Raw genomic sequence first — 24751 nt, 5'->3', positions numbered from 1 at the left:
CGTTTAAAAGGTACCACATCAAAATTCTGTATTTGTCTGTGCCATGAAATCAGGCAGATGCAAGCAATTATTTCCAAGCCTTGGCCTGCATATTGAAACAAACACCTTGGACATTTTGAAGGTTTTCCATAGTGTTACAGAAGTAGCAGCCTTCAGGACCTAGCTCTGCTACTGAGTAGCAACAAATTCAGAATTCATAATTCCTTGACTTAATCTGTGGTTAAATTGTTAATTACATTCTTAAAGCTAATTTACCAAAGAACTTTAAATGAACCCTGCAACATTCGTTCACGATGGTAAGTATTTTAAAGGGAATAACAAGATGTGACCAGGTTTTACCACTTGCCCACAGTATTGAGACCCTTGGCCTTCAGCATACTGAAAGAAGCAAACCTGGAAGTGATAATGCTAAATACATAACAGAGGTATTTATAAAGTAATAAATTTTTATTTCGGAGTTTCATTAAATGGAGATATAAAATTGACTGTTATACTATTTGTGGTATGTAGTTGCTTAAACCTTTGAATTACAATTCATGTTTTTTAAAAGTATGAAAAACAGGTTGGTTATTAGTTGTTTATAATCTACTTAAAAGATACAGTTGTGTTGAATTGACTGTTATACTATTTGTGGTATGTAGTTGCTTAAACCTTTGAATTACAATTCATGTTCTTTTTTAAAAGTATGAAAAACAGGTTGGTTATTAGTTGTTTATAATCTACTTAAAAGATACAGTTGTGTTATAAACAAAGAAATGGGCTAAAATGTGATCTTTATTAGAGCTGTAAAGCTAAAATTAGTGACTTGGATTTTCAAGAATGTTCTGCCTGGAAATGAATGGAATGTTTGGAATAATTAAATATTTGTAGAGTAGTAGACCTTGAAAAAATTGAGTTTGTGGTAAAGAATCAGGACTATTGCTACACTCTTTCCTGTTATTAAAGTGCAAGCACAGGGATTGGCAAACTCTCCCCAGTAGATACCTATTACCTCTATAATAATTATGTAGCCTACAAGATAAGAGTGGTTTTTGCGTTTTTAAATGGTTGGGGGGAGGGAGAATCAAAAGAAAAACAAATTTTCTCACATGTAAAAAGTAAATGAAATTCATATTTGTGTCCATAAAGTTTTATTGTAATATAACAATGTTCATTTGTTTATGTGTCACCTATGCTGTTTTGCACTACCACAGCAGTTGACTAATTGTGACAGAATCATGTGGCTCACAAAGCCTAAAATATTTACTGCCTGGCCCTTACAGAAAAGGTTTGCCTACCTTGTGCGGCTGCATAGCTAAATAGAAGCTATCATAAACAAGTTTGGTGAAAAACTACACCTCCAATTTGCCTCTGTGTACTGTACTCTAGAAAGAAATGAGACCCTACAAAGCCAGGAGAGAGAAAGTCATTATTAAGTGTTAACAGTATGACATTGTCACTGTATACTTCCTTACGTGTAGATTCCCTTGTTTGAATGATTATGGCATATGGCAGACCCTAGACAAATTGGATAAAAACTGTGGCCTTTGGTTATGATTGGGAATGTTATTGGATTCTGTGTATTGGTTAGCAAAGTGGCCTGAATAAGATTTTTCACCATGCACAAGAGAAAAATATATAGTTCACTTATTAAGCAAATATCTATTAAGTTTTTGCTAAACATAAAGCATTGTTTTAGGTAGTATGGGGGTATGCAAAAATCACATTATTCAGATCTTACATAGAGATAATCTGTTTGGGAAACCAAATTCAACATAAATATAGCTACTACTATTTGTTGAGCACTCACTATGTGCTGGGCCCTGTGCTAAGCATTAGCACATTATCTCCCTTAAACTTCATACCATCCTGTGAGATAGTTGTTACAGATCAGGAAACAAGCAGTTTGACCAAGGCCACCTAGCTATACGTGGTAGAGTCTATATCTTATCCTGGTCTGACTCCAAAACCTGTGCTCCTAACCATTACAATATTTTACTCATGTAAAGTTAATTTGGCTCTAACCTTAGTAGAGCCAAATTATTACACAAGAATGGCAAGAAATTTTCCAGAAGAGTGTATGATTAGTATGAAATGAGTGAAAAAGAAAATACTATGAATTGAGAGAACTTACATAGGTTAATAGTTTGTACTACCTGGTTGCAAATTATCAGATTCAGAAAACATGTTATTTCTCTCATGTAGCTTTTGATACTGAGTGGGTAATAAGAGCTTTAATTCATTCATTCATCCATCGTGTATCATTGGTGTTGCAAATTATCAGATTCAGAAAACATGTTATTTCTCTCATGTAGCTTTTGATACTGAGTGGGAAATAAGAGCTTTAATTCATTCATTCATCCATCGTGTATCATTGGTGTTGAACCTCCTGTGTACTCAGGAATGAAAGACTTGTATGTACCTTGTGAGTGCTTACAATTTAAAGCAGTTAGGGAGATAAGACACTAAATTGCTATGCAATATTTCCAGAGCCTCATGTGTGTATACAAAGTCTTGTCCACATTGAAAGCCAGATTTGCCATGATTCATATGTCCAGATATGACTGAGTTATGACTCTAATTGAAATGGCCTATTTAGAGTGAGTCTGGAGGAGTCCTTTTCTTATAAAGAAGTTTATTTGAAAGCTTTCTCACCATTCCTTCCAAAATATTAAAATCCATTGTTTCAGAAATTTTGACCCACAGAATAAGGGATTTCCTTGTCTGTGTTCCTTCTGCATCAGTTTTGAAAGTTTTTCTGAGGTAACTGTCTAGATGTAATTACATTGTTAATTATTGTTCTAGAGAGGAAATATCCAGAATTAATGACGCACTGAGGTACTATTTCAGAATTTTATTTTGTAGATAGCTTTCTTATGGAATAGATTTAAACTTGAGACAACATTTTGAAATCATTGGATCTTCTTTTGATAGTTGCTCCTTCATTAAGCTATGTTTGTCACTAGAATGTAAGGTATGTAAAAGCAATATATGGCATACTATAGGTGTTATACTTGTATCTATTGAGTACCTGAAAATTTAGCCAAGCCAAACTGCAGGGTAATAAAGACTGTGAGGTACGTGGCTATGTATATAGAGGAATAGGGGCTGAGCCGGGCCAGTGCGTCATTCACATCCCTGGGATGGCAAACAGGAGATGGGGGGAAGTTTTTGATTCTGTTCTTTGAGTTGTAATTTGTAATGGTTTTATTTATGTGTTAAAACAAAAGTATAATTCAGTGGCTGTTTAGGTTCCATTCTACCATTAAGCTAATGATTGAACTTAAAAATTGAATTCTTATATGTAGAGAAATGTTTTTTTGATAGAAGTGTTAATCTGTTTTTACACAATGAAAATATTTTTGAAATAGTATGTTTATACTTTTGGTTTTAGGGGAAGGAGAAGTCGAGCCAAGAGACAGCTTCCACTTTTCCCTGAAGTATAGAAAAGTTTAGAACTTTCTTCTGTTTCTTCTGAATATTTAAGATAAGTGAGTTTCCCAGCTATTAAGAAAATAAAAAGGCCCTAAATTAGAAATTATAAAATATCACTTAAAGAGGCTTAAAAGCGAAAATGAAATATAGAAGCTAGATAAGAATCCCTCCTCTTTGACCTCCACCCCTCAAGTGAAGATACTGCCTCCAGCTCCCAGGCACAGTCAGGCCCTCAGAAAAAGCTAGTTCAGTGTCTTCAAGAGGAGGAGCCCGTGGCGCACTCGGGAGAGTGCGGCGCTGGGAGCTCAACAGCGCTCCCACGCGGGTTCGGATCCTATATAGGGATGACCAGTGCGCTCACAGCGCTCACTGGCTGAGCGCGGTGCAGCCAGTCTCAAAAAGGACAAAAAAAAAAAAAAGAGGAGCCGCAGATCAACTTTTAGGATGTTTTCTCTTCTAGTTCTGTGGCTGAGAGAAGATAATACTATCCCTAAACCATGCTTCCCAAACAAGGCTCTGTTGACCCAAGGTCATGGAGTTAGAGAAATTTAGTGTGAATGTGGGAATGGGTAGCAGTGGGAGAGTGAGCGAAGGGAAGGCACACTTTGTAAAAGTGCTCACTGAGACTCCAGAATGTGATATATTGTCAGTGATTTCGTTCTAAGAGAAACTGAACAGCTTCTTTTTCTCTTTTAGAAAAAGAGCCTTTGGTAACAACTAACCTCTGTTTTAAAAAGTATTTGCTACAGGAAAATGTTAGAAAATCCTACATTGGAGCAGTGGCAAAGATATTACATGGAATAGGGAATGGTTAAGAAAGCCTACAGTTCTCTCCACATGAAGACAGTAGGAGGTCGCTTCCATTTGGTTAGTATCTGCTGAAGCTAGGTCCCGATTCTAGAATGGAGATCAGATCATGAAGGAATTGAATAAAACATCAGTGGAACTCAGTCTACTGGTTTCTTCCCAGTTCTTTCTTGGCTTGCATCCTCTCTCACCTGTGCTGTTTTTATCCCCAGCTAAGCCGAGTCACTAATTTGTCATTTTCTCTCTTGGAGGCCCTGTGAAGTGTATCCTTTTTTCCCCTTTATCAGTTCAGTTTATTAATGATGATTCTCTTGCCTAGTATAGTATAATAACCTTTATTGGCCTAGGATATCACTATATAGTCTCTGGTTCCTATAGCACTGATAACTTTTTATAGTTCTTCTCTTCCTTCCCTGACTTTTCAAAGTCACTTCTCAATATAATTATTAAAGGCTTAGCAAAAATCTCATACTTACAGCACATTGTGTAGAAAGGACCTCACACTGGAAGTGAGAAAATCCAGGGAAGCCCCAGCTCTGCCTTGATTTGCCTAAAAAATCTGGACTAGTTACTTAATCTTTCTGAATTTCAGAGACCTCAGATAAGACTATTTCTAAGACCTCTCTAGATTTTAATATTATTCAACTAAAAAATTAACAGCCACAGTGTGTTTAGTTCTTTCATAGAACTATGTCCACTGCCATTAGTTCCATGCACAAGAATGCAGTAAGAGTATTGGTTTCCCAACTGAACCTGTTTAAAAAGCAAGCACTGCAGCTGCCCTTGCTTGATTCATGGAAGACCATGTACTGTTGGAGGGTTTTGTTGTTGTTTTGCTTTGTTTATTCCAGTAAAGGGGAAATGGTATAAGGATATACTCAGGAATTATAAATATTAGGTGCTCAAGCATTTCCATGATATATTACATCATATCCTTCAGTTAAGTATTCTGTAGCCATCTCACATGGTCACTTCCTAAAACCTAGGAAAAGATTGGTTTTCCATTTTGGGGAATGGATCCCGGGTCTCTGTTAGTTCTGCTCAGCCGACCCAGATGAGCTGGTTGTACATGCTTGTCTCACTCTGCATCTACCTTGTTGCCTCATAATGTCTCTCTTTCCCAGCCTCTCCCCATTTCCAAAACCAGTCTCTCTTTTTTTAAGGCTAGCTAAGTGAAGCATGGGAGTTGAGAAGGAACAATGAAGAAATCTGTAACTTGTGGTAATCAACTAGTTTTCAGCACCACTGCACTCTGACCTGCCCAAAACCAGTCTTTGACGGCAGTGACATGAGACTGTGTTCATAGTGCTCATCTCCTAAGGGGTAGACCTTAAATAAGTGACCCCTGCTGGGAAAGACCCAAGTGTGTGCCCTGGGACTCATTGGTATTGACAGTTAGGACGCTAAAGCATTGCCATCCACACCCAGCAGGTCCAGTTCCTGTTACAGATTCTTTTTCCTTGCCAGACCTACTCTTCTTGACCTTGTACTGCACCCTTCTTGGCTGCCTAGTCCCTCCTGCTTTAACCAGACTCTGTGGATTTGATACCATATCCACTTAGATATTACATGGCTGCCTCTTTTGACTTTCAGAGTTTGCTTTCAGGTCTTTACTCTTTCTGGCCAGTTTTGTCTTGTTATTATTTACATTCCATTAGAACTTTTCCTGGGAACCTTTCAAAGAAGCCCACTTGGAATTAAATTGTTTGCCTGGCTATTGTGCACATGAGCATAAATGTTTAATGTTAAGGAGTGCTCACTTTGTCATCCACTCCCTTGATCCCAAGCCCACCCACTTTGAATTGTCGGAGAAATTTGCTGACACCACCAAGAATCTGCCTGGTTTCAGTTTCCACATATTTTGCTTTTGAACACAGTTCAAAGTTCAAGCTGAAGTTTTTCTAGTGCCTGGAGAGTGCTCCATCCTGGGTCGTGCTGGAAGAACAGTTGGGTCTAATTTTTTCTTGAAGACCATACCTCTGACTGTTCTAGTTCTGTGTATGCTCTGAGGAAAAGATGGCTTATGTCCTAGCCACAACTATGTTATGGGTCCTCTAGAGCTCCTGGAGGACTGGGAAATTCCCTTATAATGGAAGACCATCTTCAAATTGTTAACTTTACCACGTGTACCGTGAACTACCGCCTTAGTATTATTTGAGTTCTGCATTTTCTCCATGATCCTGTAGGCTGACTGCTCCTCTCTCCCACAGGCCATAGGGGTCTTTTCTCTCAATAAGAGGAGGCTTAGATCCTGTTCTAATAGATCTTTGTGTACTCCTGCAAGAGCTGTAATGCCAGAGACAAAAAGCTTAGCAAAAGCATGTAGTCATAAAGACTGAAGACACCAGCAGGGAGGTACACAACACCTGGTCCATTGACCTAAAACTTGGTCAGTTTAGGATGCAGCTTTTTTTTGGGGGGGGGGGGGTAGGGGGCCAGTATGGGGAACCAAACCCATGACCTTGGTGCCTTGGTGTTATAAGGCTAACTGGCCAGTCCCTTGATGAGCATCTTCCATGTGACTTAATGTTGTGGTTAAGTTTACAGCCCAGACCCCTAGAAGAGCAGAGAAAGAGAAATAGCCTCTTCCATTCTGAGGATTCAGTCCACCACCAGTACCTCTTCTGGCTGGGCACAGTGTCTATGTAACAAAGGGCACTGTCTCTTTTTCTCTTTTAGCAGATCCAACCAGCTATACCACAGGGCATATTTGCTGAGCTATGGCTGAGGAATCTACAACCTGAACCATGATGCAGTACAGCTTCCAGCTCCACTGGGCATTGCTCTTACATCCTGGAAGGACCTAAGATGCCTTTGCAGGGTGCTAGGACTTGGCACGCTCCATCATATCAAGGCTTTGTAGCACAGTACTGGGGTCATTAAGAGGCACCATGAGAACATGTTGTATTGCTCTTGGCTTTACATCCCATGTCTGAAAAAGTGGTGCTCTGTTAGATCTTCATCTGGGTCAAAAGGCTGTGGCAGCAGCCACTACCAACTCCTTCCCTGCTGACCTGAAAATTTTTTCTCTGGACTCGATTCCAAACTCCCTGTCTTATAATTACATTTCTGTCCTCATTTTGGTCAGTGTGTTTACTCTAATGCCCTTTTTATCCATGCACAGATGATCTCAGTGCCCTCAAGGCTTCAAAACCTTGGTTATATCACGTTGTTCATTCACACGGTCTCTCAGAATACATACCCTTTTGGACTGGAATCACGGGTTCACATTCTAATTTTATATTATTTTCACCCTCTTACTCTTAGACTGATATCTTGATGAAGGAGATGGACCAGACACTCAAGAAGTATGCTTTCTAGAACACTGGCAAAGTTACTGAAGTCCCTCCATGACAAGTTTAGTTGCAAATCCAGGCCTCCTATTATAGACATTGAGATAGACTGTGGTCTAAGGAGGGTCAACTCATGCCTGAAGGACCTCCAGATAGTCCTATTGTTTTATATCCTGACTCAGGGGAAGGTTTTACCACACATCTTATAGCTGTACTTCATCCCCAAAGTATCAGGCACCACACACCCATAGAAAACTTAAAGCACGAAGCTACACTCTATTACAGTGATTGGGCACTAAAAGTTCTCCACTGTCCTCTGACTTGAGCCTGAATGTTCTCCAGGAGGGTCATTAGTGGCCACTTCCCAGTTGATAGTAAAACTTCCATTCTTGAGAATGGGTGTCTTTCCTACCTTCCCTTTGTAGATACCAATTTCACTCTATCTGCCTTAAGCCCATGGCCCCTGTCATTCGTAAGGTGCTCTTGCTGCTGTAGAATCAAGTGCTGTGGCACTCAAATAGTTAATTGTGCTTGTTTATTCAACAGTGCAAATTTGGTGGGAGCAAAGTCTCTTTCCCCCTCACTTTTAAAACCATGCCTGGCACTCAGTTGGTCCTCAGGTACTTGCTGAATAAAATGATTGCGACAGTACAAGTGGGAGCTGTGCCCTGCTTGCCCTTCCTTGCCTTCTCCCTGATTTTGACACCCTGTCTAACTAGACCTGTACCATCTTCAGTCTCTCCTCACCTGCCTTGTTTCCCACATTGCTTCTGAACAACATAATAGTTCTTCCCAGACAGACTAACATGATCTATGTTCACCTGCTGATTGCAGAGGATTGCATGTAAAATAATCAGTGATATATTCCCTCATATAGGCCCACAGAGATAAAGTGAGTTGCTCAAGATTTTACGGCAAATCCACTCCATAACAGTTCATTCCACTGCTTTACCACTGGGTTGGCTACTCACTCATTTTTGATCACCACCGTACTTCTCCCCAGCTTCTTTGATTATCACCCTTAATGAACTTTGAGAAGGGGCCACAGTCTGGACTTCAGCCCCATACTAAGCTTGTAGAATCTTCTGGGCCATCTTGTATAGAATTAGGATTTTTCATGGTGCTAAGCAATTTCAGGGATTTGTGACCTATGGCGATACTGAGATAAACTTTATTAAATGCCTACATGATTGTACACTGGTTCTGTCCCTTGGTAGATTTACATCTTTGGCTGAGTGTGGCCAGTAAACATTATCCTGAAGCATCTTTCAAGATTTGCCCGTGCCCAGGTTTCCTAAGCACCTGGAGCTGGTACTGATAGTATTTCTCAGTTTTTCTTGGAGAGTAATTGTTACACTTTCCTCTGTGTAACTGAGATGGATAAAAGAGAAAGAAAGAATTCACTCAAAATACAATCAATGAGGCCTGGAGGGACTGCCACCCATCAGGGGAGCAGCCTTTCTTTTTATTGACAGAAGTTTTACAAGAAAAATCAGTGGATTCAATCATCAAAGTAGAACATAAGGACATGGGCAGTGTTAAAAAAGTTGTCTATGGCTAAGTATAGCTTAACAATGGAAACTAGTAACATCAGTAAATTAAAGTGACATTCCAAAAGTACATTTAGTAAAGGGCTAAATTGGTCAAACTGGCTCATTATCTAAAGTATGACCTCTCCTTAAACAAAAGTTATACTCTTATGATAAAATCTAAATACAGTTACCTCTAAAGTTTCCCCCAACAGACAGCTTGCCCCTAGCAAACATTTTTTTCTATAACTTTCCCTTCAGCAGTTCTTAAAATCTCTTAACAGAACCAGTATGACAACTACCTTTCATCTCTAAAATAATTAAAGTATACAGTCCCGTACCTAACCAGTGATTAAGAGTTGATTAGATGGGCTTTGGCCACACTATCTATGGGCTGTGGCCCCCTGTCTGAAGGCTTTTGCCCCATACATGCATTTACCTAAAAACCTTATTCTAAAATCAAATGAGAATCACGATTTCTAACCCACTATAAAAATCAGAAGCGATGAGGGAGTCAGAGTCAAAGGTGTCCTGATGAAGAACAGTCAGCATTACTTCAGCTTGACGAGTCCATTAGACCATGGAACGTAACAGTTTAATCACTATAAGAAAACATAAGATACATAAGACACTAATTCCAGCAATAATCCAAATTCTTAGATTTAAATCAGAAAACCACTGGGTAGGATTAAGCCAATGGGCCAAATCATTTAAATGATTAATAGTAATCTTTTGAGCTTCTTCTTGAAGCTGTGTCATTTGTTGTTGAAGTTTGATTAGTAAACCCAGGCAACAATGTGTGTTGATAAGAACATTTTTATACATTCAGATTAGTAAATAGGCGTCCATTTATCAGAGCAAATTATACAAAGCCCAGTTTGAGTTATCTGAAGGTCATGAGTTTGTTCCTCACACGGGGCACCATTTTGTTGCTTTGTGTTGCTTCACCCCCTACGGATTTGTCACCCCTCTTCCCCTGGGTGATGGAGATGCAAAGGATTACTCAAAGCCCATCTCTTCCGAGCAGTGAGAAGCCCCAAAGTGGTTAACTTCCCTGGGAACACTCAAGCAAGAGCCAACCGTTTCATTTGGGAAATTAATGCTGAATTGGGGTTCTCTTCCTGCATTTATTTTCCAGACCGGGAAGTTACAGGAAGAGACATAGGTGGGGTTATAGTTTAACAGTATAGGCTGGTAACTTTCAGTGAAACAAGCCAGGTGACATTCCAGTAGACAGTTAAGTGATCTTATCAACACAGCTTGATCTTAGCAAACATTCCTTCATATAGCAATTTCTCAGTATCTTTACATAACAATCAGTAACTAGTCTGTCTTTGAGCCAGCAACCAGCTGTGCCACAATTCTTATCTTGCAACAGAGACTTATAGCCTGAGGAAAATTTCCTGTCTTTGCAAGGTCAATATTTGAAACTGCAAGGCTTTGGAAAACCAGGCCCTGTGAAGTACATATGCTTTTTAGTATATTCCACAAGTAATCATGTGTCCCTTCCATCTATCTCTCCCTCCCCCTGTCACAGCCACCACATTTAACTTTTTCTCTGATGATGTAACTATGTCCAGTACAGGCAACTATTTCTCCCAAGTTATCACTTCCCATTCCTGAGTAAAAATAATTTCCCAAGCCACCAGGAGTTTTCAGGCATCAGCATCTAGCCCTCTAGTGCCTGAGACTTTTGCCCCAGGTTTTAATTTCCTTCCCATGCTGAAGGTCCTGATTTGGCTTTGTCTGTTTCAAGAACAGTGACAGGTACTTGATTGAAGTCACCCATCAGCCAGCCAGTCTTTGATGGATGCTGTAGCACAGAAGATTAGGTAATTTGGAAAAATACATTACCATTAGCCCCCAAGGAAACAGTAAGGTCCTAACTAGCTTAATGGATTGAGAATGGTGATGGAATGAATGAATATAAGGTATAGTGTGAAGGAAGTTGATCAGATGTTAAGGGAGAAGAGGTAGAATCAAAATTAATACAAATTTAGGGGCCGGCCCAGTGGCGCACTGCTACAGTGCGCCGCTTGGGAGCGCGGCGGTGCTCCCGCCGAGGGTTCAGATCCCACGTACAGACCGGCTGCTCACTGGCTGAGCGAGGTGCGGGCGCAACACCGAGGGTTGCGATCCCGTTGCCGGTCCTGGGCTGGTACGGGCGCGACACTGAGGGTTGCGATCCGTTGCCGGTCACGAAAAAAGACAAAAAGGAAAAAAAAAATTAATACAAATTTAGGGGCCGGCCCAGTGGCGCACTGCTACAGTGCGCCGCTTGGGAGCGCGGCGGTGCTCCCGCCGAGGGTTCAGATCCCACGTACAGACCGGCTGCTCACTGGCTGAGCGAGGTGCGGGCGCAACACCGAGGGTTGCGATCCCGTTGCCGGTCCTGGGCTGGTACGGGCGCGACACTGAGGGTTGCGATCCGTTGCCGGTCACGAAAAAAGACAAAAAGGAAAAAAAAAATTAATACAAATTTAGTGCCTGGTGGATGAGAGAATGATAATACTGTTAACAGAGACAGAAAGACTTAGGGAAGGAACAGGTTTCACCAGGGCTGGGTTGGGGGCAGGGATAAACATAGTATGGGATATAATCAGAAGTTCCACTGAACATCCACATTGTGTTTATCAGGCAATTGGAAATATGGAGATACAGGTCAGGAAAGAACTCTAGGACAGAACTTTAGATTAGGAAAGTACCCATATCAAGCTGGTTTTGAAGTCATAATATTGTCATATATGTAGAGAGAGGGGCAGAGCCTTTGGGATGCATATCAATTCAAGGATGGGAAGGGGGGAGAGGACTAAAGCTTTAAGAGGTTAGAGTTTGGGCACTTATGTCTTTTAAATAGGGGTGGAAGTGGGAGGTGGGGCAAGCTGAGGGAAAGGATCCATGGTGGTGGGTAAGAGTACAGATGCAAGAAAAGTATGGGGAGGTAATTTGTGGGCCAAGGTAGAAGGGTTTCGAGTTTGAAGTCCTCAAGTTCAACATAAAAGTGAAGAAAAAGGTGAAAATGTGGAGACGTTTCAGTAAGAAGTGGGAAGTTGAGGCAACTAATATCCCAGAAAGAAGACGAGATGGGCACAGAGGAGCTGATGGCATGAGGATGGTAGGAGGAATTTGAAGTAGGAGGCAGGCACCATGAGGAATATGGGGATCTCCTGCAGGTGAGTGCAAGGCTGGTGACCAGGAGTGAGGTCCCACTAAGGTGGGATAGCATAGCTGAGAAAGCTGTCAACCAGGGTTGGTGGGTTTTCTACTGCATCATCAGCAGTTTTGGATCCAGAGCAGGAATGGAGAGTGGTGGGAGGAGAGGGAGAAAAAGGATTTGTCTACTAAGTGGAGTGTCTGAGCAGGCCATCAATGTCAGGGGAATAAGGCATGGGAGGGTTGAAAAGAGTAGGTAGACTTAGAAAGGGAGGAGTTTGGGGGCTAGAGGTGACAGTGAGGACAGAGAGTGGGTGTACATAAAGGTAAGGATGGGATTAGGCTTTGTCAGGGGTGAGGAGTAAATCAATACATAGATCTTTGGAAACTAAAACACCATATAAAAATTACCACTCCTAACCTGCAGTTAAAGTGTGGTTCCCTGCTCTTAATGGTTAATATTTTTCTCCTCCTTGGTGGTCACTGTTAATTTCAATTATATTTTCTTTGGGGGGTGGGGGGGACGGGCAGCTGGCCAATACACAGAACCGAACCCTTGCCCTTGGTGTTATAAGACTGTGCTCTAAAGAACTGACCTAACTGGCCAGCCCTTGACTATATTTTCTTCTCTTTTCCTATTTGGCTTGAACATCCTGAAATTTTCCCACCCTCTCCTGTTCTAAGGTCAGCTTTCTGAATCCTCTGATTTTAGTTTAGGTCAGTGATCTGCAACCTTGGCTACACACTGGACTCCCCTGGGGAACTCTTTAAAAAGAATACAGGTGGGGGCTGACCAGTTAGCTCATTTGGTTAGAGTGTGGTGTTCCGATCCCATACTGGCTGGCCGCCAATCAATCAATCAATCAATCACTGCAGGTGCCTGCCCTCACCCCACCCCAAGAATCTGATTTAATTGGTGTGCTGTGTGGCTTGGACATAAGGATTTTTTAAAGCTCCCCAGATAACTTTTCTCTGTGGCCAGGGTTAAAATCCACTGGTCTAGGTGTTGACAGGTGAGAATAATGACTCCCTTTAATGAGTTGTCCATACTGGCAACTACCTGATGAGTACAGGCAGGGCTTTATTTCAGGTGTGGCTAAGCATATGGACTCAAGTCAGATGCCTGGGTTCCAGTCTCAGCTCCATGATCCCAGGAAAGCTCTGTATTATCTAGAATCTTCAATTTCCTAATATGTCGGTAGGAATAATAATAATGCCTACAAAAGAGCGAAAGTTAAATCAGATGTGTAACATGCCTAGCACAATACCTGACATGTAGAAGAATTCAACAAATATTAGTTATTTTTCTTAATATTTGTGTTGTGATCACATTAGCACTTTATTCTGATATACAAAGGCTCTTTTTCCATAGGCCCACACAAATTAATTTCCTCCACACACTATTTGTATATGTGTATATTATTTAAGGAAAATTGCAGGCTTATTTTTAATTTAAAAAAAAAAGCTTCATGATTATAGTGATTACATGTAGCAGGACTTAGTGCTATAGTGAAAGATGACAAAAATTACTTTTCTAAATACTTAGTTTTAATCACTTGGTAAAAAAGTAGCCATAGGGTGGCTCTGTCAGAAGCCCACATGTTCCATTTCATGAGGATTGAGTGTGGACTACAATTTTTCTAGAATCTCACTCTGGCAGAAACATGTCCAAGGGAAGTTCAAGTTATACTTTTACTATTTTTCAAGATTGTTTATGCATTGCCTCTGCAATACTTATGCCATTTAATTTTTGTTTAAATGTCTTTTAAAATAAGCAAAGAAACATAACCTGCCCCTTGTGCCCGTCATTCAGCCTGGCAGGTCCTTAGTGGGCTAGCCCTACCTTTCTGATGAGCTGCCCGCCCCCACCGCAAGATGATTGTTTGAGAGGTAAAATCTACTGCCAAAAACAACATTAAACTTTTAATGGATGTTAACATACTTGAATTTACAAGCAGTGAAGTTTGTCACCTTCATTTATGCAGCATTAACCTTTTTCTCCAGATCATTGAGACTGAAAATATGATGGACCGAATTGTGACTGGCTTGTCTGAGTCTAGTGTCAAGGTGCGGTTAGCTGCCGTCAGGTATGAGCTTTAAATGGTCTGAATAAAAGTCCTTTGCCGTGTGTTTAACCTGTTCCCTTTCCGGTCCTTCACCGAGTAAGCACAGAATCCAAATGTTACTGGAAAGTATGCTCAGGCAAATTCATACAGAGTGTAATATCATCTAACAGAACTCAGTCTCCAAAGCCCATGAAGTGTTCTGATATAGTTGACTTAACAGTGTCTGTAGATGTACTTGAAGTGTGCATTAGTAATTGTGAAATGCCAAGCAATGTGTTTGAAAAGTAAAAGGTTTTGGCTGCTTGTGAAGCTGATTTTTATTATTTTTTTGTAGATGTTTGCACAGTTTATCCAGATCTGTGCAGCAGCTTCGGACCAGTTTTCAAGATCATGCTGTGTGGAAACCTTTAATGAAGGTAAGAACAAAGGGTCAGCAACTAACAGCTGTGCCCACAGAGCCAGAGTGAGCTGAGCTAGTTGACAACATTCCCTGGGTATAGGAGTATGTCTCATTTTTGTGTAGAGCATTTTGAACTTTTATGTCTTCAAAGTGGACATTCTAAGCATCTGCAAACCTAGAGTGTGTATTTGAGGTCAGTATCTCGTGTGAGGGGGAAATACACTTGACCCTTGAACAACACAAGTTTGAACTGCACGGGTCCACTTTTATGCAGAATTTTTCCAACCAATGTATAGTCTGCCCTTTGTATTCATGGGTTCCACATCTGCGAATTCAACCAAGCTTGGATCAAAAATACAGTATTCACAGTATGAATAACCCATAGATATGCAGGGCCAACTTTTCCTTTCCATGGGTTCCAGGGCCAGCTGCAGGACTTAAGTATCCATGGATTTTGGTATCCACAAGGCATCCTGAAACCATTACCCTTTGGAAACCAATGGATGACTGTATATTCCTGGTTTTCTCATTCTAACTAAACTTTAGTTACTGATCTGATCTCCCTGTGTGTTTAGTATTTAGTATCACACTTTAAACTTACTTTTAGAGTTGTCCTTGTAATTTTTATTTATAAAAAGGAAAGGAATCAGTCATTTACAGATATAATTTGGTATTCTTAGTCTTTTGGCAATTCCTGGATATTTTTTAACATAACTTTTTTTGGTGTTAGGTGTCCTCTTGAGTACTTTTCTCCTCCCCTGCCCCCACAAAAAAAAAAACACAAAAAAAAAGGTTTAGGGCAAATGAATCTGAATCAAGACCTAGAGTGTGTGTGAGGCTGCTGCTTAACATTATCCCTAATATACGAGGGTACTTTAAAAAGTTCAGGGAAAGATTTGTGTTATCTTTTAATTGTATTTTTCCTGAACTTTTTGAAGTACGTTTGTGTTACATAACCATGGGTCAAACTGGTCTTTTGTCTTTTTTTTTTTTTTTCTTCTTAAGTTACCATATACCTTGCATTTAATCAAGAGGTTTTTTTGTTTAAATTTTTTTTGTTTTGTTTTGTTTCTTAGTACCTACCGTATGCTAATAAGCAAAGCCTCCAGACACACTGGACTACCAAAATTTTTGCTATGGAGCTCTTGCCATTGGCTTAAAGCCTCAAGTTAGAATAGGGACGTCAGTGTGGCAGACATACTCAGGAGAGGCTTCAGGCAGGAAGAATATGAAGTGGGCTTTGAAGGCAGAAGAAAAACAAGAGGATTTTCCAAAGAAAATAATAGCATGAGCAGAAACATTATGTATGGTATTTGTGGGAAAGGGCAAAGATGGCTTTATGACTCTAGTGGAGTGGTGGGATATAATGAGACAAACCAATGGACAGGTAAGGACCAGGTGGAAGAGTTGGACCAGTGCCACAGACCTTGGGAATTGACATGCTAGGTAGTTCTTCTCATGGGGAGGTTCGTCTCATGGCAGATTACATGATTTATATGTTGAGGTCCTGGAATAAGGCAATAGCAGTGGGTTAGGAAAGACTATATGAACCCTGGAAATACTTCATTGGAAGGAGTGACAGGATTAGGTGGAATGATTCACTATTCAGGAGCTGTCAGGGAACACCAAGAGGTTTCTAGTCTAAAAGAATGTCACAGCCGGGCCAGCCCGGTGGCGCACTGCTACAGTGTGCCGCTTGGGAGCGCAGCGGCGCTCCCGCCGAGGGTTCGGATCCCACATACAGACCGGTTCCCGCTCACTGGCTGAGCGAGGAGCGGGCGCAGCACCGAGGGTTGCGATCCCGTTGCCGGTCCCGGTCCGGTATGGGCGCGACACTGAGGGTTGCGGTCCGTTGCCGGACACGAAAAAAGACAAAAAAAAAAAAGGGAAAAAAAAACAATGTCACAGTGTTGGCCTTGTGAGGCTTACCAGGACAATATAATTTTCTTTAATTTGTCTTTTCCAGTGAGCCTGCCTAAGCCTGTGACATTGAACTTGACCCATTTCCATCCGTTGGCACGCCTTCCCAAGTTTCAACCTGTTGGATATATTCATCTCTTCTGAATATTCCTCATTCCTTGCTATCTTTTTGCTTCCTGAACCTCATTAAGAACCCCAAATCTTAAGTTATTTACCAATTCCCCACTCTCCAACTACAATATCAGTGCCTCTCCACACTGGGAAGACATTTGCTCAGAGAGTGTGCCAGTCCCCACCAACAAAAGTCCCTTTCAGGTTCACAGTCCTTTATCTAAAACCATTGTGTTCAGATTTGGCATTCTTGGATTTTTTAAGGTTCTCCTCAGGTAAATGATGTTTTCTTTCATTGTTCCCACTCTTTCTTATTCTTAGATTACAACTTTTTCATAGCAGCTTGATTTTGATTTATTGATTATCCATTCAAGATTTTTTAAAGTGTTCTTTTGCTTCCCAGAATAACTTCCTTTTCATATAGAGCTGTTTTCTCTGATTGCTCAGCTCAGTACCCGTCTGTTATACAATCAGAAATGGAGCAACATGTGGTTTCTATCTAGTTCTCCTTGGGAAAATGTCTGGTGAGCAATCAATCTAGAGGGGCTTTGTGCACATGGGTACATGTGTGTATAATTACTGTCAAACTACAATTTTGTTGTACATTTAAAATATTGTATTAAGAGCTTGGAAATAAACCAGTGATTTACTTCAGATACATTTTGGTTACTCATAGTTAAGAGGCTGTTTGCAAATCTACTGATGTTTCCCTTTTGCTTTTCCATGTTTTTAACTGTTGGTTAGCAAACCACAGGAGAAGAGGCATTTGATTTTAATTAAAATTTTTATGTGTATTTGTGATTAATTTTTGTTCCTATTTTGGTGAAATTCTATTTGTTCACAGTGTTAGGTGTTCACTTCTGAGTTTCACATGTTGTATTTTACACTGCAGTATGTAAATGCTTTTTAAAAGTTCATAGGTTCAGGCCAGCCCAGTGGCACACTGTAGCAGTGCGCCGCTTGGGGGCGCGGCGGCGCTCCCGCGGAGGGTTCGGATCCCACATACAGACCGGTTCTGCTCACTGGCTGAGCGAGGTGTGGGGGCAACACCAAGGGTTGCGATCCTGTTGCCGGTCCGGTCCGGTACAGGTGCGACACTGAGGGTTGCGATCCGTTGCCAGACATGAAAAAAGACCAAAAAAAGGAGTCCTGTTGCCGGTCCGGTCCGGTACGGGTGCGACACTGAGGGTTGCGATCCGTTGCCAGACATGAAAAAAGACCAAAAAAAGGAAAAAAAAAAAGTTCATAGGTTCTTTTCTGTTTTAGTTTATAATTAGATATTATCTAATTTGGAAATAAAACTTGATAAAAGCAAATTAATCTCTAAAACAATAAATAATATTTTACAAAATGAATCATGTCAACTAAAACAACTTTTTAAAGACTTGGTAGACATTCACTTATTTCAACCAGTGATTCTAAGTAATATAATTTTGGAAAATAGTTATTTCTCTTAATCCACATTTACTGAGCACCTATTTTGTGCAGTGCCATTAGGTTGCTATAGGCCGGGATAAATTAGACCATAGATATAAAGATTATTTTTTCAAAAAGCTTAAATTTATTAATAGAAGGTGAGAGTGGCATAACTGCACCAAGAATTTGAATAGGTAGTTGGACAGTAGTGAGGATCCTGAGAGAGGTCACAAACAATGGCAGTGGGAGCTCAGAGGAGAATGGAATGACTTCTGACTGGAAGGGCTGGGATAATTTTAAGCATGGGTGCAGGGTGCATCTGAGAGTTGTAGGAAGGGCAAGGCAAGGGAAGGTTGAACAGGGTCTGAGAGAAAGTTCTGGCAGACACAGAGATCAGCAAGCATAGTATGTGAGTCTTGATCTTTATCAACTAATTAACAATTCACAGGAGAGTTAAAACATAATACCTTAGGAGAGCTGCTTCTATTTTATAATTCTTGCTTATTCTTAACTTGGGAGCTTCAGACTTGGTTTAGCCTGAGGAAGGTATATAATATGATATGTCATATAATAAAAATACATAATATAGTATGTATATTTAACTCCCAGAAATTTTTTGTGATTATCCATTTCTGATTTACGTAGCTAGAGCTCCTAGTTTGCGGATCACAAGCCTGAGTCTAATCTGATCCCAAATGCAAAGAATTTGGATGAAGTCGTTATTGCATATAAGTGCTGGTGTTTAAGAAGTCTTCCCTCTTAGAATCTAGAAAGAACAGGTTCTGATAATAACTAACAGCAGCTAACATTTATCATCACACTGTGTTGCCTTTTGAGTTCAATGAAAGTTCATAGCCGTTAGTTACCTGTATACCTATTGTGTGTCTGATAACAGCAGCAATTATGACAATAAATTACCTTTTTCAAAACATCACTTATTAGTCATTACTATGTGCCTGTTAATGTTCTAAAATTTTTTCATATATTCTCATAACAATCCTATGAAGCAGTTTTATTTATAGTACTATTATCCTCATTTTACAGCTGAGAAATTCATGTACTTATTTAGTTTTTTGAGCTGAAATCTGCATCCAGCCAGTCTGTTTTTAATTTACATGCTATGGTGCTTGCCTTATTATTCACCATATCACATTTAATTCTAAATAGTCCTATCAAGGATTTGTTATTTTCTTCAGTTTATAGATGAAGAAATGAAGGCTCAGACAGGTTCAGAAATGTGCTCAAGTTCACACATCTAGTTAGTGGAAGTGTCAGGGTTGGAACCAGGTCTGTGTGTTTCAGGCCTAAAAACCAGTCTCCCACATTGCCCTGCCTATGCAGTAGCTTAGTCCATTCATTTTCTGGTCAAACAAGAGACACATCAGAAAGTCAGCTGCTGGGGCAGTTCTGTGTGTTCATAAGTGGCCTTATTTGACCGAGTATGGGCTGACTTGCCCCAAAGCAGTCCCATGATCTTCATGCTTTTTGTGTAGTACCTGCTTCCTGACTTGTGTCTGTTTCCTGCCTGCAACAACCTCCAGTGAGACTGCAGCTCCTCCAAGCAAGATAGATATGAGGAGGGTCTTAGTCATAACTAGAGCTCTAAGTAAAGTTTGACACAGTAAGTGGATCTTTTCTAGCCATCTCTCCAATATGAGAAATCAGGTTGAAAGATAATTGCTTCTGTTTTTATTTTGTCTTCTTAGGATCTCAGCTCTATGATTTCAAACCATTAATAGTATCCCTTTTTTAATTTCGTAGGTTTTACAAAATGCACCAGATGAAATCCTAGTAGTGGCATCTTCCATGCTATGTAATCTTCTCCTCGAATTTTCTCCAAGCAAAGAGGTTAGTATTTTTTTTCTCTTCATGGACTTTGCCTGGTACAGGTAGAGCTCAATCAAATACATTTTATGGTAGTTGACACTGAAATTTGTGGATTGGGTTTAAGAACTACTTCTGGGCCCAGCCACAAAGGTGGCAAGAAGTTCCTGAAACAGCCCAAGAAGCAGGCCAAGGAGATGGACGAGGAAGATAAGGCTTATCAAGCAGAAACCAAAAGAGGAGCAGAAGGAACTAGAGGAACTGAAAGCAAAGACTGTGGGGAAGGGCCCCCGGCCACAGGTGGAATTAAGGAATCTGGCAAAAATTCCTTGTGCCCGAGGTGATGGTGACCCTCGATTCCATTCCTGTTTGAACATCTAGATTCCTGCCGTAGCATCTTTTGCCACCTATAGCCAGAATGAAGTGTTGTAGAGCCTGTTGTGCATTCAAGAATACACTTTTGTCAAAAAGAAAGAAAGCAATCAAAAATAAACAAATAAATAAAAACTACCTCTGAATTATTTGATTGGGGGGTGAAAGGCAAATAAACCATTCATTTAAAAATATGGTTGTCATTTTCCATTATTCCTTTTATTCTATCTAGCATATTCAGCTTATTTAAAAGACATTACAATTTATAGTCAATATAAACTCCCTGAAACTGCAAATGTAAGAAGTAATTTCACAAATAATAAATTGTTTCAAACTGTATTTACTAAAGAATAAATTAAGACAATTTTATAAACCAAGATTACAAGTCATTTCAAGGAGATAACTGCTAGCACTGGAAAATAATCTTTCAATGTTAATGGTAGTTTGGGAAATGATTGAATGTGGGGATTTTTCCCCCTTTTTTCCTGCATTTTATAAATTATTTGAGCATATATTGTTTTTCTTAATATGGAAAATTAAAATAAACTTTAATAAAGGAAGGGAGAAACCTTATCGTTTTAGTATGTTACAGTATCTCTGGTCTGCCCAATCATAAACTCAGGTTTATTGTGCATTTAGTAGTACCATTTTTGTTGACTTTATTTTATGCATTATAACATCTGCAAGCTTTGACTGTAATTAGGATGTCAGTATTAACAAGGTGGAGTTTCAATGACAGTTATTCAACAAGCAGAAATCCTGGAACAAAATAGAGAGACTGGTAGTTACTATAAAGGAAGAGAGAAGCAAGATAGGGTGCCAGAGCCTCCAGCTGTCCTTCTCTGCCCTGAAGTGGAGTCTTGGCCTGATGATGATCTGGTTATAGCCAGTGCAACACTGCTATTCATCCTGAACAGTTCTTGTGTTGCCTCAGACAGATCTCCCTTCAGAGTATTTAGGATATGGTTAAGAAATAAGGTGGATGAGCTCAGGCATAGGATCGTTTGTGTGTGTCTGGCCAGTACAGGGATCCAAACCTTTGACCTTGGTGTTATAACACGGATCATTAATATTTATATTGATTTTTTTTAAAACGTTAAAAATAAACTGGATCCTGAACTTCAAGGGAAGGAAATGCTATAAGAACATTTTGAGGCCAGTTGACAAAATTGGAATATGGAATATAGAGTCGATAGAAGTATTGTTTTAATTTAATGTTAACTTTTCTGAGTTTGGTAACCCCGCTATGGTTATCTCAGAGAGTATTCTTGTTCTTAGGAAATACACATTGAAATATTAAGGTTACAGGGGCATGATGTATGCACTCTACTTTCACACGGTTCCGAAAAGATGAGTAATGTGTAGAATGAGAGTTGATGATGAAGTAACTATGGCAAAATGTTAAAAATTGGTGGATCGGGCCGGCCCGGTGGCGCACTGCTACAGTGCGCCGCTTGGGAAGCGCGGCGGCGCTCCCGCTAAGGGTTTGGATCCCATATACAGACCAGCCGCTCACTGGCTGAGCGAGGTGTGGGAGCAACACTGTGGGTTGCGATCCCGTTGCCGGTCCCGGTCCGGTATGGGCGCGACACTGAGGGTTGCGATCCGTTGCTGGTCACGAAAAAAGACAAAAAGGAAAAAAAAAAAATTGGTGGATCTGGGAAAATATTATGTGGGAGATCTTTGTGTTATTCTTGCTATTCTATAAGTTTGAACTTACTTCAGAATAAAAAGTTTAAAAAATACCACTATTTGTACAAGTAGAGGAATATGTACCTGTCATCTTGAAAAGCACTGCCCTTTTTCTAGCTGATAGATCTGAGTTGCGTAAGACATTTCTAGAATCCACTTGACAGATGACCTTTAAGCAATCGTGGTGATGGTAAATCTTAATCCTCTAAGGTTTGAAGTTTTTTGTAAATTGCCAAAAACTGTTTTTAGCCAAGTATCATAAAGTAAGTGGCCCGCTAAAGCATGCTATTTTAAGTGTACAATATGGCGTGACTGTAAAAGTACAAAACTGTTTTACTTGTGTGATTGATAAATAGTCCTGAAAATAGACCCAGAAGATTAATTCTGCACTGTGTTTGGAGTAAGATCAACAATTTGGAAGGAGAACGATTTGGTTACCTAAGTTCCATTATATATTTTTTCCTAAACCAATTATATTGCTTCATAGTCATAGCTTGTAAGCAACACACAAGATACATGCATAAACAGAGCAGGGAGTGTCAGAGTGTCAGAGGATGGCGAGAATGAGAGTAGGGAGCAAGATGGTGGGACCGTAAAGACATGTGTGAAATGTACGGATAAATAGGGTGTCTCCTGAGTCCTCCAGGACTATAAAGAAAAAGGAAATGGCAGAGATTTTTTTGGATTTGTGAGAGAATAATTGTCCTTGCCCTTCTCAAAGTGATTTTTATGGCCACATTATTTCCTGTTTTAAATTGCTTGGAATTGGGTCAGGATGGGGAAGAAATTGTAGTCAGAGTGCCAAGTGTATACACATTGAATTTGCAAATCTGACTTTAAAGCTGTGTTTTTTTACCTTTCAATCACAGCCTATTTTAGAATCAGGAGCTGTAGAGCTACTTTGTGGATTAACCCAGAGTGAAAATCCCGCTTTACGAGTAAATGGAATTTGGGCTTTAATGGTATGTTTCACCCTTTTATATATGTCATTATTTACAAAGGGAATAGAGCTTTTTCTCAAAGTTATAACTGAAGAATGTGTCATTTGAAATGTCTGGAATTTTAATGTTTCACCCTTTTATATATGTCATTATTTACAAAGGGAATAGAGCTTTTTCTCAAAGTTAGAACTGAAGAATGTGTCATTTGAAATGTCTGGAATTTTATTTTTTTTTTAAATCTTGCTATTCTTGCCTAGTTTTCTAGTGATCTAGGACCTACAAGCTAGTCAGCTTTCATTATATGCCTTAGTTTTCCTATCTGTTTTTAAGAAAAGTGAACAGATGTTGAAACTTGAAGAAACTATAGACTTATCTAATTTTGAGAAAACGAATTTTTCTCATCATGAACATGTTGATATTTGTATAGAGCTACATACTTTACAAAGCACTTTCATGTCTTCTTTGCTCTTTAGAATAACTTTATGAAATAAGCTAGGGAGTATTCTTATTATACTTTACAGATGAATAAACTAAGGTACAGAATGATTTTTTTTATTGACAAATTAAAATTGTATATATTTATGGTGTACAACATGATGTTTTGAAATACATTGTGGAGTGGCTAAATTGAGCTAATTAGCAAAGGTATTGCCTCTCATACTTGTATTTTGCAGAATGATTAAATAACTAGCCCAAGGTAACAGAATTGGTGCATAAATGCTTAATAATTTTTAACAGTTTCTTGTAAATAATTTATAATATAGATTCCAACACTTTTATAAGTACAAGATTGGAGAGCCATTTCTCCTTAAGGTTATTAAAATACATTTTATTGAAATTAAAAATGGAGTAATCCTACATGAATTTTTTAAACATAATTGTAGTAATTACAATTTAATTGCTGTGAACCAGACACTGAGCTAGGTGTTTTATATTTGTTACCTCTAATTCTTATTTTAAGTTATAGTGGTATATATCCACTTTACAAATGGAAAACTAGGACTCAGGGAGGATAAATGAATTGTGAGGGTGAATGCCTCACAGTTAATGGATGATGGAAATGGGTTCTGAACCTGTCCCAAGCCCATGCTGTACTTCCTGTTCAATGCTGTGTCTGCTTTGTTTTCACACAATCTTTGGGATAGAAATAATCATCTTCTAAAAAAGCACCAAATCCAGTTGTTTCATAGTTATTTTTCTCCTTAACTTGGCATAGATTTTAGCACTTTTCTTTCTTGAAACTCTTTCCCGTGACTTAGTTTTGGTTTTTTTTTAACTCACTTTCTACCTAACCTCCTTTTCAACCTCCTTCTCAAGGACATTCCCTCAAGTTTCAGTTCCCAGTTTCCAATTCCCTTTATACTTCAGTTTCAGGGACTTCATTTGCTGTCATGGATTCAACTCCCCTAATAGAGATTACTTTGAAATCTACATATCCAAAAATAACTGTTACCTATACCCAGATCTATCATTTAAACAGCCTATGGGACTTCATTTGAGAGTTCCCTGCCATGCACAACTTCCATATTGGAAATTGAACTTATTATCCTACTACTCAAATCCTCAACTACCTTATTCTCATCAGTCTCGATATTACCAGCTACTGAATTCTCTGCAAAATATGAAACTCAAAATCACCTTTGGCCTAGGTAACTTGACACCCAGTGAGTACTCTCTTTGCTCTGCCATGCTGCCTTGCATCCTTAGGTAACTTGATCTCTCATATGTCTTAGTTCCTTATTTAAAATAAGTTCCTGGATGGCAGTAAGCACATATTATAATAAGACTGTAGTATGCAAGGGATTTTTGGATC

At 39.6% G+C, this 24751-nt stretch overlaps 1 protein-coding gene across 2 annotated transcripts in view; it reads left to right on the top strand.

Moving 5' to 3' along the window:
- Window positions 1-24751, top strand: part of LOC103607924 (armadillo repeat-containing protein 8) — a 78967-nt gene that overhangs the window by 29699 nt on the left and 24517 nt on the right. For both annotated transcript variants that reach the window (XM_008592381.1, XM_008592382.1), the window contains 4 exons: window positions 14201-14283; window positions 14597-14678; window positions 19871-19957; window positions 22867-22959. In XM_008592381.1, the coding sequence (XP_008590603.1) occupies window positions 14201-14283; window positions 14597-14678; window positions 19871-19957; window positions 22867-22959 (345 nt within the window). The remainder of the gene's footprint in view (window positions 1-14200; window positions 14284-14596; window positions 14679-19870; window positions 19958-22866; window positions 22960-24751) is intronic.

This window comes from Galeopterus variegatus, unplaced genomic scaffold, assembly GCF_000696425.1.
Source record: "Galeopterus variegatus unplaced genomic scaffold, G_variegatus-3.0.2 Scaffold7852, whole genome shotgun sequence".
NCBI lineage: Eukaryota > Metazoa > Chordata > Mammalia > Dermoptera > Cynocephalidae > Galeopterus > Galeopterus variegatus.
Note: the sequence above shows the minus strand (reverse complement) of the source record. Positions and strands in the feature narration are given on the sequence as shown.